At 46.8% G+C, this 17,462-nt stretch overlaps 1 protein-coding gene and 1 long non-coding RNA gene across 3 annotated transcripts in view; one reads left to right on the forward strand and one right to left on the reverse strand.

Annotated features, from left to right (window-relative positions):
• The window catches only part of LOC146812896 (uncharacterized), a 395,123-nt gene that overhangs the window by 292,726 nt on the left and 84,935 nt on the right, over positions 1-17,462 (forward strand). The gene's annotated exons all lie outside the window — the stretch shown is intronic.
• The window catches only part of LOC146812897 (ovostatin-like), a 433,862-nt gene that overhangs the window by 176,240 nt on the left and 240,160 nt on the right, over positions 1-17,462 (reverse strand). For both annotated transcript variants that reach the window (XM_085619963.1, XM_085619962.1), the window contains exon 17: positions 7,486-7,630. In XM_085619963.1, the coding sequence (XP_085476089.1) occupies positions 7,486-7,630 (145 nt within the window). The remainder of the gene's footprint in view (positions 1-7,485; positions 7,631-17,462) is intronic.

Below are 17,462 nucleotides of genomic sequence, written 5' to 3' on the forward strand. Positions count from 1 at the left end.
CTCTTTAGGCATGACGGGATCTCTGCACTCGTGGCAGAGGCTCCTCACTCTTGTTGGGATCTCTGCACACATGGCAGAGGCTCTTAAGTCGTGGTGAGATCTCCGCACTCGTGGCATTGGCTCCTAAGTCATAGTGAGATCTCTGCACTTGTGGCAGAGGCTCCTTAGTCATGGTGGAATCTCTGCACTCATGGCAGAGGCTCCTCAGTCTTGGTGAGATCTCTGCATTCATGGCAGAGGCTCCTTGGGCATGACGGGATTTCGGCACTCGTGGCAGAGGCTCCTCAGTCTTGGTGGGATCTCCGCACTCATGGCAGAGGCTCCTAAGTCATGGTGAGATCACCGCACTCCTGGCAGAGGCTCCTCAGTCGTTGTGGGATCTCTGCACTCGTGGCAGAGGCTCCACAGATGTGGTGGGATCTCCACACTCATGGCAGAGGATCCACAGTTGTGGCAGGATCTCCGCACTCGTGGCAGAGGTTTCTCAGTCATGGTGGGATCCCCGCACTCGTGGCAGAGGCTCCTTAGTCGTGGTGGGATATCCGCACTTGTGGCAGAGGCTCCTTAGGCATGACAGGATCTCCGCACTCATGGCAGAAGCTTCTTAGTCTTGTCAGGATCGCCACACTCGTGGCAGAGGTTTCTCAGTCATGGTGGGATCCCCACACTCGTGGCAGAGGCTCCTCAGTCGTGGTGAGATCTCCGCACTCGTGGCAGAGGCTCCTTAGGCATGATGGGATCTCCGCACCCGTGGCAGAGGCTCCTTAGGCATGACGGGATCTCCGCATTTGTGGCAGAGGTTCCTAAGTCTTGGCAGGATCTCCACACTCGTGTCAGAGGCTTCTTAGTCATGGTAGGATTTCTGCACTCATGGCAGAGGCTCCTTAGGCATCACGGGATTTCCACACTTGTGGCAGGGGTTCCTCAGTCTTGGTGGGATCTCCGCATTTGTGGCAGAGGCTCCTTGGGCATGCCAGGATCTCCGCATGCGTGGCAGAGGCTCCTCAGTCTTGGCAGGATCTTCACACTCGTGGCAGAGGCTCCTTAGTCATGGTGGGATCTATGCACTCGTGGCAGAGGCTCCTTAGTTATGGTGGGATCCCTGCACTTGTGGCAGAGGCTCCTCAGTCGTGGTGGGATCTCCGCACTCGTGGCAGAGGCTCCTTAGGCATGACAGGATCTCTGCACTCATGACAGAAGCTCCATAGTCGTGGCGGTATCTCTGCACTCCAAGCAGAGGCTCCTTAGTCATGATGGGATCTTCGCACTTGTGGCAGAGGTTCCTTAGTCATGGTGGGATCCTCACACTCATAGTAGAGGATCCTCAGTCGTGGTAATATCTTCGCACTCGTGGCAGAGGCTCTTTAGGCATGACGGGATCTCTGCACTCGTGGCAGAGGCTCCTCACTCTTGTTGGGATCTCTGCACTCATGGCAGAGGCTCCTAAGTCATGGTGAGATCTCCGCACTCGTGGCAGAGTCTCCTAAGTCATGGTGATATCTCTGCACTCGTGGCAGAGGCTCCTCAGTCGTGGTGGAATCTCTGCACTCATGGCAGAGGCTCCTCAGTCGTGGTGAGATCTCTGCATTCATGGCAGAGGCTCCTTAGTCATGACGGGATCTCGGCACTCGTGGCAGAGGCTTCTCAGTCTTGGTGGGATCTCCGCACTCATGGCAGAGGCTCCTAAGTCATGGTGAGATCATCGCACTCCTGGCAGAGGCTCCTCAGTCGTTGTGGAGTCTCCACACTCATAGCAGAGTCTCCTCAGTCATGGTGGGATCTCGGCACTCATGGCAGAGGCTCCTTAGTTGTGACAAAATTTCCCCACTCATGTCAGGATCTCCCCACTGCAGTTTCCCATTGCGGGGGTTCTACCACAAGTGCGGAGATCCAGTCACAGCTGAGGAGCTTCTGTCATGACTGCGGAGGTTCTTTGACAATTGGGGGCTGGGATTCCTGCCAGGCATACAGGATTCTTCATGGTTGTCCTCCAGGACTTGTCTTAAAAAAAAAAAACAGCATGATTTTTCAGAAGACAAGATTGGAAGGCTAAATCTCTGCGATGCTCTCTCAAGAACATAACAAACCAATGTCATCAAGGTGTTGGCCCCGGACTAGCATCATCTGGAGTGACAAATGCTTCCCCATCAGCATCCATGGCAGTAGAGGACCTTCTTGCTTGATCCTCATGTGACAGGAGTGATGATAAACCCCTCACAAATGATCTAACTATAAAAGGGCGACATAATGCTTCTGTTTGTCTTGCCCACTTGTCAATTCACTTGCTAGATTACAATTATAAAGTACAGTACATGACTGGTGCAAAAAAATAGGGGTACAGATTTCTTGAGTCGCTTACCATTCTGGTAGAAAATCTGAAAGTTTGAGCCTCCGAGGGGAGTTAAGGTCTGCATTCCTCCACTTCTTCAATGAGGATTCAGGCCACATAATGAGGTGCATAAACTACAAGTAGGACTTTGTTGTTTTCAATGTTAATTGAGTGCATATGTACATTGGTAGGTAAACACCAGCAATGAGGTATAATCCAGCACCGAGGAAAAAGTTAATTATACAATTCTATGACAGATCCAATGCTGCAAGAGAGTAGGAGGTATGCCTGTGGACACTCTCAATCAATCAATCAGGGGGATTATAAGCTCAGTACTCACCCGTGACGGTCTCAAGGTGCGGGAGGGTCAGCAGTTCCATTTCATTTAAAGAGCCAGGTCTTCAGAGCCTTCCTGAAGGTGTCCAGGGAGGGGGCAAGTCTGATGTTGGTGGGGAGCTCGATCCAGGTCTTGGCCGCGATGTAGGAGAAGGATCTTCACCCTGCTCTGGCTCTGCCAATGCGCTGAGTTTCGGCAAGGAGGAGGTTGGCTGAGCGGAGCTTTCTTTAGGGTACATGAAGGGTGATTCTGTCATTGAGGTATTGGGGTCCGGTGTTGTGTAGGCATTTGTAGGCATAGGTGAGTATCTTGAAGGTGACTCTTTTCTCGACGGGGAGCCAGTGGAGCTTGCATAGGTGTTGGCTGATGTGTTCGTGTCGGGAGATCCCAAGGACGAGTCTGGCGGCGGTGTTCTGTATTGTCTGGAGCTTGCTGAGTAGAGACTTGTTGATGCCGGTGTAGAGGGCGTTTCCGTAGTCCAATCTGGTGGTAATGAGTGCATGGGTGACTGTTTTCCTTCCATTGGGGGGATCCATTTGAAGGTCTTGCAGAGGATGCGGAGGGTGTTGAAGCAGCTGGAGGTGATGGCGTTCACCTGTTGGTTCATGGAGAGGGAGGAGTTGAGTACGATGCCGAGGTTCTTGGCATGGTCCGTGGGGGTCAGGGGGCTGGCGGTGGACCACCAGGTGTCGTTCCATGCTGAAGGTGTGGTTTCAATGACGAGGACTTCTGTCTTCTCTGAGTTGATTTTTAGGCAGCTGTTGCTCATCCAGGCTGCGATGTCCATCATTCCTTCCTGGAAGTTGAGTCTGGTGGAGGTGGGGTCCTTGGTGAGGGAGAGGATGAGCTGGGTGTCATCGGTGTAGGAGACTATGCTGAGGCCATGCTGTCAGACGATGGCAGCAAGGGGAGCCATGTAGATGTTGAAGAGGGTTGTCTGAGTGATGATCCCTGTGGAACTCCGCAATTGATTTTCGTGGGTTCTGAGAGGAAGGGTGGCAGTCTAATCCTTTGGTTCCTGCTGGTGAGGAACGATCTGATCAAGTCGAGGGTGGTGCGTTATATGCCGGCGTCATGTAGTCAGGCAGCGAGTGTGCGGTGGGATACGGTGTCGGAAGCTGCTGACAGGTCTGGTAAAATCAGGGCTGTGGTGTGGCCTTGGTTAAGGAGGGTGTGGATGTCATCGGTAGCGGCGAGTAGGGCGGTCTCGGTGCTGTGGTTGCTTCGGAATCCGGATTGTGAAGGGTTGAGGATGTCGTTGTCTTTGATAAACCTTGTCAGTTCTGCGTTGACGGTCTTCTCTGTGACTTTCACTGCAAAAGGGAGGAGCGAGATAGGCTGGTAGTTCTTGATGCCCGTCGGGTCTGCTGAGGGCTTCTTGGGCAGGGGCCTGACTTCTGCTCGTTTCCAGTCGTCGGGGAAAGAACCAGTCTCAAAAGTGGCGTTGATGGTGCATTGTAATAAGAGTGCGATGGTGGTGGCGGCTCTGTGGTATATGTGGGGTGGCCAGGGGTCTGTGGGGGCCCCAGATTGGATGTCTTTCATGGTCTTGGCAGTCTCATCGGCCGTGATCGTTGTTCAGGTGGAGATGGTGGTCTTGCTGGCGTTGCCGCAGGGTGGCACTACAGGGGGAGGTGCGTGGTCGTTGAAGTTGTCGTAGAGGTTCTTTATCTTTAGGTGGAAGTAGGATCCGAGTTTGTCACAGAGGTCCTGGGAGGGAGTGATGTCCGTGGCTTCACTGCGGGGGTTGGTGAATTCCTCTGGGTTTAGAAGGCACACTGCGGAGTTCAAGAAGAGGGCTGGGAAAATAGCAGTACGTGTTTGGGTGGGTGTTTGGGTTCCTCAAGCCTTCAAAGGAGAATCTGTGTGAGAAACATAACCTGACTCAGGAGACAAGTCCAAGGTATATTTTAGGGAGTACTAGAATAAGGTCTTCACATAAGATTATCCAGGAGCAGAACTGAGATCTGTAGAGGCTAATTTAGTGTCAGTCCTTACATTCATGGATCCTCAGGCTCAAGGAGCATGCAAGCGAACACCATTACTGAGAGATTTCCACTGCATGACTCGTGGCTAAAGCCACTGCGGATCAAATACATGGTCACTGGGCCTCACCTTTTTGCCATGTGCCTTCCCTTCCCTGCCTTCACGCTGGACCTGAATCACCCCTCATCTCTGCACCCTCACCCCTGCAGCCCTCATCCCTGTTCTTCTTTACCTGCATCCCTCATCCATGCATCATGCATCTCTCATCCCTGCACCCCTCCTCCCTGAAGCCCTCATCCCTGCAGCCCTCTTCCCTGTACCCTTTATCCCTGCATCCATCATTCCTGCATCATGCATCCCTCATCCCTGCACCCCTCATCCCTGCAGCCTTCATCCCTATACCCCTCATCCCTGCATCCCTCTCCCCTGCATCCCTCATCCCTGTACCCCTCATCCCTGTACCCCTTTACCTGCATTCTTCATCCCTGCATCACGCATACCTCATCCCATCAGCCCTCATCCCATCAGCCCTCACCCCTGCAGCCCTCATCCCTGCAGCTCTCATCCATGTACCTTTTTACCTGCATCTCTCATCCCTGCATCATGCATCCCTCATCCCTGCATCCCTCATCCCTGCATCCCTCATCCCCACACCCCTCATCCCTGCATCCCTCATCCCTGCAGCCCTCATTCCTTTACCCCTTTACCTGCATCCCTCATCCCTGCATCATGCAGCCCTCATCCCTGCAGCCCTCTTCCCTGTACCCTGTATCCCTGCATCCCTCATCCCTGCATCCCTCATCCCTGTACCCCTCGTCCCTGTACCCCTCGTCCCTGTACCCCTTTCCCTGCATCCCTCATCCCTGCATCCCTCATCGTTGCCTATGCTGTAAAGATTCTCCGCCCTGCAGGCTGCACCAATGGGGACACCGCAATAAGGCTCGCGGTGCACACATGCATTATATGATGGTCTTATTGTTAGATCTGGAGCTGTGAGTCATGTCCTTCCTGTTATCCGGGGGGCTTTTGTTACACGGTGCCCCAAGTGTCCTGCCTGTGCTCCGCTGCCAAGTCGTGAGCCCTCCTGTTCCTGAGCAGCAGCTTGCTGCCTGTTCCTACTGGTTCTTCGATGCTGTGATGAAGAGGAAGGGAAGATATCACAGCCTGACTGTACTTGACCTGGAAGGGAGGGAATCGTGTAGTGCTGCGGGCCCCCTCCACCTGTTCTGAGAATGAGGGCAGAGTGCCCTACTGCTGCCTACTGAGTAGGCTTCATTAAGGCAGGCTGGGCCTGTTTAGACCGTGTGCTTCTTCTCTCACAGATACTATGATGCTTCACCCCAGATACCCTGAACTGAACTATACCCCCCAGGCCCCGGCATTGCTTACACCCCTTACAGTCTGTGCTGCTCGACACATCCGAACTCTATAGACTCCATGCCAGTTCTCTTCCCTTGAACCCGGAGCTGTACCCTCCATCCTTTCCTGGACCCTGGGCTGCCCCCTGTAACCCTCACTGCTTTCTCCAATTGGACACTGCACTGTGTACCCCTTGGGGCAGATTTATGTTTGACTTGCGCCTCATTTACGCCGCCGTTGCGTCACTTTTGTGACGCAGCAGTGGCGCAAATCCTGCGCCATGGTGCGGGGCATTTACAACGTGACGCATCTGGGAGATGCGTCACGTTGTAAAGCCCTGCGCCACATGTAGGCGTTCCAGGGCAGGTGGGGGCGTTCCGGCGCAGGAACGCCTCCTAAAAGTGGCTGAGTGAAATCTACAAGATTTCACTCAGTCACTTTTGAGCCCATGCTGCGTCAAAACCCTGCGCCTGCTTGAAGCAGGCGTAAGGATTGACGCAGCATTGTGAAGATAGGGCCCCCCAGAGCAATACTGGAGCTGCGTCGCGCTTGCGACGCAACTCCAGCAATGCGCCACTTTTACGGCACAGATGCGTGACGCATCCGTGCCGTTTTTGCCCCATGGTTGCATCCATGGTGGCGGAGCTGGGGCGCAAAATAACTGGCGCATCCCTGCTGATATGCAGGGATGCTTCAGTTAGTTATTATAAATATGCCCCCTTGTGTCTTACACTGCTCCTGCGCTGCGTCCTGCGCTGCGCCCTGCACTGCTCTCTGCCCTCTCTGGACCCTGTGCCACTCTCTTGAAGGTGGGCGAGCCACAGAAGTCTCGAGCTAGGCTCGAGCTGCAGGCCTGCCTCTGGCTCAGCTCGAGGTACTCTTAGACCTTCGAGCCCTAAACTAGCGCCAACCTGTAATGTGGTTTCCGCCTGCCACCCAGGCTCTACCATTCTGCAGCAAAAATTTAAAACAAAGCATAAACCTCTGGTATTGAAAGGGAGAAAACGAGGTAGCCGTCTAGTAGGTGGGGCAGAAAACTGGGACTGACCTCCTGGGTTCACTTCTTGAAGAAATTATGTGATCCTAGGCAAATATTTTATTTTACAGAGCCTATTTTTATCCGCTGTCAGATACGAGGGCAATTACCAGCACATGAGTTCAGGGCGTGCGCTGGGCACCGTTAATCGCATGTGTTAAGGTGAAACGCCTATGTCTGTTACAGAAACACCCTTTTAAATTTCTCATATTTTCACAGTACATGTTGCATGACATAGGTGCCAATTAATTATTCAAGGCTCGGCTCGTGTGTGGGCCCTTAAGGCCGAGCCAGACCCTTGATTTGGCCCATTGTTAAAGAGTTGGCTCGTCCAACTCTATTCAGTCTGGCACCTGCGAGTTTCCAAATTGTTCTACATAAGAGGAACACCTCTACATGTAAGAACCTCCCCCCCCCACCCCTTGCCCCCATGCCTACCTCGCGCTGCAGTTGTTGTGAAGGCTGCAGTTGTTTCGAAGGGCACTATCGAAGGCGATGACGTCGGCGGGCAGTTGTTGGGCTTCGGGCACACGTTCGGCTTCCGTTTAAAATTTCTGCTCATGGTTATCATCCCCGCGCTGTTCTGTTGTTGGTAAAGAAAACACAAGCACCGATTTAATTAATACATGATTCTCCTGTCAGCCCAGACGTCTCTATCTTCATTCATCCCCAGTTCCCCTGCAGCCATTTAACAGCATTTCAGGCTAATGGACGCTACTCCAGCCTCCTGCCTCCCTAAATCCATCCCAGCGGCCGCCTAGATACACCAGGCTCAGACTTCATGGCTCTCCTAGGCTTCCGCATCCCTACACCACAGACCAGACCAGGCTCAGACTTCATTTGCCCTCCTAGGTTCCCACCGCCCTACACCACAGACCAGACCAGGCTCCAACTTTATGGGCCCTTCTAGGCTTCCGCATCGCTACACCACGGACCAGACCAGGCTCAGACTTCATGGCTCTCCGAGGCTTCCACATCCCTACACCACAGACCAGACCAGGCTCAGACTTCACCCCCCCTCCCTTCTAGGTTCTCACCGCCCTACACCACAGACCAGACCAGGCTCCAACTTCATGGGCCCTTCTAGGTTCCCACCGCCCTACACCAGACCAGACGAGGCTCCAACTTCATGGGCCCTTCTAGGCTTCCGCATCCCTACACCACAGACCAGACCAGGCTCAGACTTCAACCCCCCTTCTAGGTTCTCACCACCCAAAACCACAGACCAGACCAGGCTCCAACTTCATCGGCCCTTCTAGGCTTCCGCATCCCTACACCACAGACCAGGCTCAGATTTCCTGCTGCTGGAGCGGGTAATACGTTTTTTTTACATACCCACTTCATTTTGCATGTTTATATTAAAATGAATAATCAATTAATCATAATTCTATTAATAGTTTGATGAGTGATGTTTAATCAACTGTATTAACAGAAGAAATACACGTGGGAATGCATTTGCCTGGCTAAAATAATATGTGAACTAAGTACGTATACATACTAATAATATAAGCGTTGTTTTTGTGATGTATTTGTGATTTGTGCTTAATAAAATGAGTCTAAACTGCTTTTGATGTTGCATATTGCTAGATAAATACACACACATATGGGTATTAGTAAGGGATAACATTGTTTTAATCATTTCAATGTATTAATTACGTTTTTTGTGTTTCTTTACTTAAGTTGACCATTTGGGCCTGCCACAAAATGGCTGCCGACTGAATCTGACTAAGCAAAATGACATCACTTATGATCCATGGAGAAGTGCGCCTGCGCTAGCTTCAGCAACCATGTCCCCTTGGTGACCTAACCCGACTGTGCCCATCAAGGTCATCCTGGGCGAAGCGCCAGATCTCCTGAATGAACAACAAAAGATTCATTGGACTAATAAACTTGTTGTGCCCTGACTTAATGAAACTTTTCTCGTATGGGAACTTCGTCGAATGTTTCCTGATCCACCAGAAATGTTTTCCAATGGACCAATCATAGACTCTCAAATTTGTTACTCGTTACTTTTGGAATGTAATTTTACTATAAATTATGGTAGACTAGAGAGGTAAGGACGAACGTCATTTCCATTATCCTGATGTTATGCTGACGGAGAGGACGGTGATTCTTCATGACGGATATTATCTACCAGAACTTTGACGAACTGACTGATGACCAGACTTTGACTTAGAAAACGACAATTAGCCAGAATAGGTAAATATGATGAAATAAGATTGAATAACAAAGTGTTGGGTTGTTATTTCATTAGAATGTATTGTTTTGACATTCATGAAGTGTTAAATTTATCATTAAATTCAAATCAACTAAATTGATCCGATCGACCCTTTGATGGAAGGGATGCTAGGTGTGATATAGGGTAAGAGGTATTCCTTTCAATAGCAGTGTTCGGAAACAATTGTCTCTCGAAATGTGCAGATCGTTTGATAGAATGAATGATTGGTGTTATGGGCCCCACCAGTGTATGCGTTGTGTGAAGAGTGTGACTGTGAAATCGTTCGATCTGTGGTAATAGAGAGGGATTTGGTATTCCGAGCTGCGTCAGTTTTTCTGGTAGCAAGATGATGGTTTTATTGTTTTGGTTTAATGATTTTGCTTGTATATAGCTTATCGATTATTGATTTGTATTGATATATGTACTAATACTTTATGTCAAGTTGCGTTGAGTTTTATGTAGTTTGTACGGCTTCTGGGAGGTAGGAAGTCGGTGACAGTTCCGTAGTAGAGTAGAGGTAAGCGCTGCTCTTGGAAAAGACGGAATTGTTGGCCCTGTATGCACACAGGGGAAACGTGTAGCGATTAAAGTTGCACGTCACATTGTCTGGGTTCAGTTCAGTAGCATCGCCGTGTGTTGCCATTAGAGACATTATCTGTATTGAGAGAAGTGTGCATGACAGAGAAGGCTACCTGTGAAGTTCTGGTCTTAGGTACCAGAGATCCAACTGGCATTCCGATAACGCTTATCACTAGAAAGGTAATAGGTATTTTCTGAGCTTGACAGAAGGACAGGGCAGAGGGAAGTGCTGCTTTGTTAACAAGTGTAATGATTCTGTAGTAGGACAGACTGTTCGCTGTTCTCGGGAAAGGCAGAATTCTGTGTGAATGTACTTCATTTTTCTTGTGTGAACGTGCGTGAATGTGAAGGCATTCCGGTTAATTGCGAAACTCTGGTTTTATTTCTCAGGAGCATTGAGTCTCTAACTATGTGTCTTAATTCTGGGGAAACAGTTAATTGATGCTTGTTAGAAGGGTGAAGTAGAGGGATGTGCTACTTTATCAACAGAAGTAACGATTCCGTAGTAGGGCAGAGGTAAGCGCTGCTCTCGGGAAAGACGGAATTCTAGTGAGAAAGGTTTATTGCTATTCTTTGGTTAGCGAAGCGGACAATGGAGATGTTTTTATGTTGTAACTAACAGAATTGTAGAAATTGAAACAAAAGTCTACCGAGTAGTTTTGTAACGGAGGGGTAGACAGGAATAGGAGCAGCTGCAGCGACTGCTGACGTCAGAATGACCACGCTGTGATTGGACAGTGGGTCGGAACAGTAACACGCGCTGATTGGTGCGTTAGTGTGCGCCGCGCAAGGATTGGAGAAATACAGGGTGACGTAAACGCTCCAGGATTGGTGCGTTAGTGTGAGTCGCGCTGCAATTGGAGACTAGGGATTCACGGAAGACAGGAAAATGTATTATCATTCAGCTGAAAAGAAGAAAAAATCCTTGTTTAGTACAATAAAAGGATGGTTCGTGAAGGACAAAAACATTGTAACAAGGGAAGGACAGTTACTTCCTCCGACGAAAACACCCGCATCCTTCATGGTTGCGAAATACGGATATCATACTTGCATTTGGTTAGACAATTGGGTGAGGTATACGAAGGACGATGGAGTCTTAGCTTTCCCAGAACATGGTTAATTTACTTTGGCAATTTTGAGGAATCTGAGAGAGCGAATGATGAGTTTAGAGCCAAGACCTAGACCGACACAGTTTGAGGCATTGACAGAATGGGAAGATGAAATGCATGAGCGAGAAAAACAAAGAAGTGGCAGTAGATATAGATATATGTTCGGACGACAGTATGATCGTGAAAATCATAGTGATCAAATGAGAAGATGGCGAGACGCAAGTATGACTGAAGGACTGTTCCCCGTAAGAACTGCAGGAGAAAAATGAAGGGAGAAAGTGTGTAGGAAAAAGCCATAATGTAGAGTCCAGAAGGTATGGAGCGAATGAATCAGAGGACGATGTTTTTGATGACATGTTTTATAAAAATCCACCACCGTATCGACAAGAACCAGATGCCTTGACACCAAGTGCCCTAACGAGAGAGACAGTCCGAATTATAAAGACAGAACTTGACTCACAAGATTTAGAAGGAAACAAATCCATTAGAGAAGGAGAGAAAAGATCAGAGAATAAAGCAAATAGTGAAAATTCAGTGGAGTTAGCAAAAACTTCACTAGAACTAACCGAGAAAATAAGAGAATTGACTAAGAACCTAGAAGCAGTGACTGTACCAGTAACAATAGGTCCAGTAATGCCCACATTTGAGAGACAAAAAGAAGGTGAACATTGTTTGACAGTTCCATATACGAGCAATAGACAGGTTGAACATGAACAACCACAAATGAGAGCTAATGAAAATCCATGGAGACACACAATAAGTATGATTGAACCGAATGTTTCAAATAATCCTTTTTTAAGCCCAGATTCTACAGAGAGAAACCAAATGACCGCAGGATCAATATTAGAACCGCAAAGAATTTCAGAACAAGGAAGTGTAGAGAAACCGGTAGGAATATCAACAGATGAATTAAGCGAATGGTTGAAAAACTTGCAGGGAAAAGAAAAAGAATCCCAATCAATTGATGTGGCAAAGTTACGTATGGTACTAGAAGAATTAATAGTAGGGACCATCCCCACAGAAAAGTTGAAAAATTATCAGGATGAGGAATTGTTGTTTTTGTGTAAAAGTGTCACATGGAGAGCGAAAAACCTACATGAAAGATTAGAAGAAATAGCAAGTGGGATGGGAATTGACATGGACAAGGTAAAAGCTTTACAAAAGCCTTATCGAGTGGATTTCTCTGAAAAGGATATTGAAAACATGAATACAACAGGACGAATAGGTCCGATTAAGGACATAATCACCTTATTGAGAAAATGGGGAGATGTGGACAAATGGAGAAGTATGTGGTATAGGAAACGAGATGATGCCTCAGATAGAACATTTTCAGCATTTCCTGTAAGAGAAAAGGAAAAGGTAGTGACAGAATTCCCCATGAGAAAGATTCCAGGAGGAGGATATGTGCACGTCCCATGGACAAGACAGGATATTTTGTCTTTTACTAATGATTTCCCTCGACTACGAGAAAAGCCCTTCGAGTGGTACAGACAAGTAGACAGATTTGTTAAATTGTTAAAAGTATTGTGGATTGATTTGAATAGCCTATTTGATATAATAGTACCAGCAGACTTATGGACAGAGTGCAAAATAGTGATCGATTGGCCAACTAAGGAATATCTAAGGGATCCTAAAACAGGAGCACCAGACCCCGAAGTAATGAAAAAATATGAACAAGTGATGGTATTTTTGAAAAACAAGGTATCTCCTAAAGAAACAGACTGGGTAAAAATTGATCGAACACATCAGGAAGTAAAAGAGTCAGTACATGCTTATTATGAAAGACTAATACTAGCTTTTAAGCAGTTTAGTGGAGATGAGAACTTGGGTGAGAAGGATCTGAGTCATTTTGTATACAGATTTGTATATGGTTTACGTCCCGAAATTAGCGACATGAAAAAACAGCATACTGTTGACTGGCAAAGTAAGAAAATCGATGAGATATTGAGACATGCTAAATATTTTAGTGATGAGATTGAGGCAAAGCAACGGAAGCTGAAAGAAAAAGCAATGTGGGCACAAGTAAAGGTAGCAGAGAGACAGGAAGCTCAATTAGTGGAAGAGCAAAAGACACAGGAATGAGACCAAGATTTGGGCCTGGAAAAGGGAAGGGTAATATATAGAAGAAGCTAAAAAGAAATTCCCATGCCATAATTGTGGTAGGATAGGACATTGGAAATCCGAGTGTAAATTTCCCCCAAGCACTAACAGTGAAAATCTGTCCTTGAATCAACAGGTGCAGAATCAGCATGAGGTGAGTGGACAACAGCAGCAACAGCAGAAGGCTGTTAATCCACAGAATCAGGTGTCAAAACTGCCTTTACCACAGAGCAGAAACACACAGAAGTATAGTAACGAATCGGGATTCTACAATGAAGAACAGGTAAATAAACCGCCACGCGCAAGCGCTGTTTCGCAGTATTGGCTGCAACGTGATGAGAGTGACTCAGATGAAAGCTATTGACGTGCCGAAGGGAGGAAGAAGAGTGCATACTTGGCGCAACTCTAGAAGTAGACCAGACAGGACCATTTGTAGATGGGAAGGTTAATGATGAGAATATTACTTTCCTAGTTGATACTGGAGCTACTCGATCAACTGTTAGGTCAGCTGATGTAAAGAATCTTCCTCTCTCGGATGAGACAATCCAAGTAGTTGGTGTGTCCAACAAACAGATTAGAACCTACCTTACAGAACCAGTAAAGGTTAGAATAGGGAAATTTTCAGAAATGCACCGCTTTGTGGTGTGTGACACCAGTCCTGTGAATTTGCTAGGTAAGGATCTATTGTGTAAAATGAATTGCAATATATTTTGTACTCCGGATGGAATAGCATTTGAAACGCCAGACGATGATGTATTGTATAAAATGACCATAGCTAACAGAGAAAATGATGTTACTGAAACATATGCCATATTCAACCCTGATGAGTTGCCAAAAGAGTTAAAACAGACAGTAAAAGCAGAAGTCTGGGATTTCACTGGAGAAGATGTAGGACTAATGAGAAATGTAGACCCAGTAAAAAATGACTGTAAAAGAAGGAGTAACCTATCCAAACATCCCACAATACAAACTGACACCTGAAAAAATTGAAGGAGTAACCCCAGTGATAGAGAAGATGATCAAGCAAGGAATTTTGAGAGAAGTAATGAGTAGTCCATGTAATTCACCTATAATGGGACTGAAAAAGCCTAATGGGAAGTTCAGAATAGTGCAAGATTTGAGGAAAGTAAACAAGATCGTTGTATCATGTTGTCCCATTGTACCATTGTACCAAATCCATCAGTGATCCTGTATCAAATTCCTCATGACGTAGAATGGTACACAGTAATTGATCTGTGCCATGCTTTCTTTTCAATTCCTTTGCACCATGACAGTCAGCAAATTTAGCATTTCGATTTGGTGAGCGTATTTTGGCATGGTGCCGAATCTCACAGGGGTATACAGAGAGCCCCTCAATATTTAATCAGTTATTGAAGAAATCTTTGGAAAGTCTAACAATGCCTGAAAATTCAGTTTTGGTCCAGTATATCGATGACCTACTTGTGGCATCGAAAACACGTGAAGCCTGTGAAGCCTGTGAAGTAGACACGATAGCCTTATTGAATCATTTGGCCGATGGACGACTAAAAGTGTCACCAGCAAAATTACAGTTTTGTAAAAAAGAAGTACAATATCCAGGACGCAACATTGAGAAAGGACTGAGAAAAGTACCGATAGACAGAATCAGAATCATCAAAGGAATGAGAGCTCCTATGACTCAAAGAGAAGTACGAATGTTTCTAGGAATGGTTGGTTATTGTCATCAGTGGATAAGTAATTTTTCCCTGATTGCAAAACCATTGGTAAAACTGGCAAAAAGTGTGATAAAAGACCCCATTGAATTAAATAAGGAAGAATTGGCAGCATTCAAGAAATTGAAGGATAGTCTATGTGAGGCACCTGCATTAGGGATGCCTGACTATGAAAAGGAGTTTGAGTTGTATGGCAGTGAAAGAAACAAATGTGCACTTTCAGTGTTAATACAGAAACATGGAAAATTGAGAAGACCAATTGCATATTTCTCGTCAATGCTTGACCCAGTAGCTGTAGGTTTGCCTGGATGTCTGAAAGCCGTAGCTGCTACATGTCGAAGTTTGGAGCAAAGTGAAGGAATTGTGATGGGATATCCATTGAGAGTGTTTGTACCTCATGATGTGTGGCGATCCTTTTAACAAGGAGTCGAACTCAATACATGTCACATAGTCGGCTGACTAAGTATGAGAAGGTCATTCTAGGTGCAACCAATGTGAGTCTTGAGAGATGTGTAAATGTGAATCCAGCAACATTATTGCCTGATGCTGAGAGAGTGGAAGTAAGAGATGAAGTTGATCATGATTGTTTGGATGTACTTGATTTTTGCACGAAACCACGACCAGACATAAAATATCTGCCATTGCAAGAAAGTGATTTTGTGATGTTTGTGGATGGATCTTGTTTAAAAACGGATGATGGATTGTTGAGTGCAGCATACGCAGTATGCACAGTTGCAGCAGTCATGGAACCATCACACTTGCGAGGAGTGAAATCAGCTCAAGTAGCAGAACTTATGGCTTTGACTCGAGCGTGTAAGATTGGGAAGAATGTAAGAGTGACGGTGATAACTGAGAGCCAGTATGGCTTCGGAGTTGTCCATGATTTTGGCCAGCTTTGGCTGCAAAGAGGTTTCCTAACCTCAAGTGGAACTCCTATTAAGAATGCAGAAGCGGTTGGAAAATTGCTTGAGGCTATACAGCTGCCCAAAGAATTGGCTGTTGTGAAGTGTGCTGCTCATGGTCAAGGTAGTGATTATATTACTACCGGAAACAAATATGCTAATGACATGGCCCAATATTGTGCACAAAATCAGTATTCAATTAATCGGGCAAAGGAAAAGGAAATGTCTTCTTGCTCCTTAATGTTTACTAACATTGTGGGAACTTGGGAAGAGGTAAGACAGCTGCAGGATGAAGCAGGAGATGAGGAAATGAAACAGTGGGTAAAAGCAGGATGTGCACCAAGAGAGAAGGATCATGTGTGGGTCTATCGAGATGGAAAACCAGTAATGCCTGATAGCATGATGTCTACCATGGCACGGATGTATCATGGCCAGGGACACATAGGGAGAGATGCCATGATTAGGGCATTTAAGCAGACCTGGTACAATGCAAAGTTCAGACTTGTAGCAGAGAGCCTTTGTCAAAGATGCTTGATAGGTCAGCAATACAATCCTGGAAGGAAAACAGTAGTGAGCCTAGGAACAATAGGCCAAGAGGGAGGACCTTTCACCAGGGTGCAAGTGGATTTCATTGAGATGCCGCCTTGTAACAGATTGAGGTATGTTCTAGTGATAGTCTGTCTGTTCTCCAGGTGGGTGGAGGCATTCCCAACAAGAAGAAATGATGGAATGACGGTGGCTAAGCTACTGTTGAGAGAATTCATTCCTAGGTTTGGGTTCCCAGTAACAATCAAATCAGACAGAGGAGGACATTTTTATAATGAGATTATGAGATTGATTTGTGAAGCATTGAGTGTACAACAGAAACTACATTGTGCATACCGACCAAGAGGCTTCTGGTGTGGTTGAACAAATGAACGGTACCATCAAAAATAGAATAGGGAAAATGTGTTTGGCCACCGATATGAAATGGCCTGATGTCTTGCCTCTAGTGCTAATGACAATCAGATCTACTCCGGACAGAACCACAGGGTTAAGTCCACATGAAATTATCATGGGACGCGCCATGAGACACGTGTTTATACCAGCCAACAAGTTGATGACTATAACTGATGACATGGTTTTGGATTACTGTAAAGGCCTGGCTGACGCAGTCCATTCTGTGTTTCATCAGGTTGGAGCGGATGCCACCACTCTTGAAAGAAAACCAGCCCATGATCTGAGTCCAGGGGACTGGGTGAGAATTAAAGTCCACAGAAGAAGAAATTGCTTGGTTCCAAGGAGGGGAAAGCCAAGACAAGTCATACTGACCACAACCACAGCTGTGAAGTGTGCTGGACTGAAAAACTGGATCCATGCAAGTCACACCTTGAGAATTCCGAATCCAGTGGACAGCACTGATAAAGAATATTTTGATGATTCAGAATCAGGTGCCGATTCAGATGACAAGAGTTCAAAGACAAAAGAAAACCCTGAAAGGGTGGAGACAGGGCCGAGACTAGCTCTAGTTCCACGAAGCGTCTCCCTGAGGAAAAGACTACAGATTTCCGATACAAGTTCAGATTCAGGAGACGAACAAGAGATACACGGTTCTAGCAAAGAACACAAAAAGAAGAAAAGAAAAGAAAAGGAAAATCCAACAGAAGAGACATTTGGACCAGATGAAAGATTGGGAGAAATTCCACCTGATATAATCCTTGAAAGTGAAGAAGGGACAGGTATAGAGAGAGAGGGACAGATTTTTGCGGAAAACCCCCGAGGAGGTGTAGGGATCCCCAACACTCAGTTAGATGAAGGGTCAAGTAGACAGCAGGAA

The sequence above is a fragment of the Triturus cristatus genome, chromosome 7, assembly GCF_964204655.1.
Source record: "Triturus cristatus chromosome 7, aTriCri1.1, whole genome shotgun sequence".
Lineage (NCBI taxonomy): Eukaryota > Metazoa > Chordata > Amphibia > Caudata > Salamandridae > Triturus > Triturus cristatus.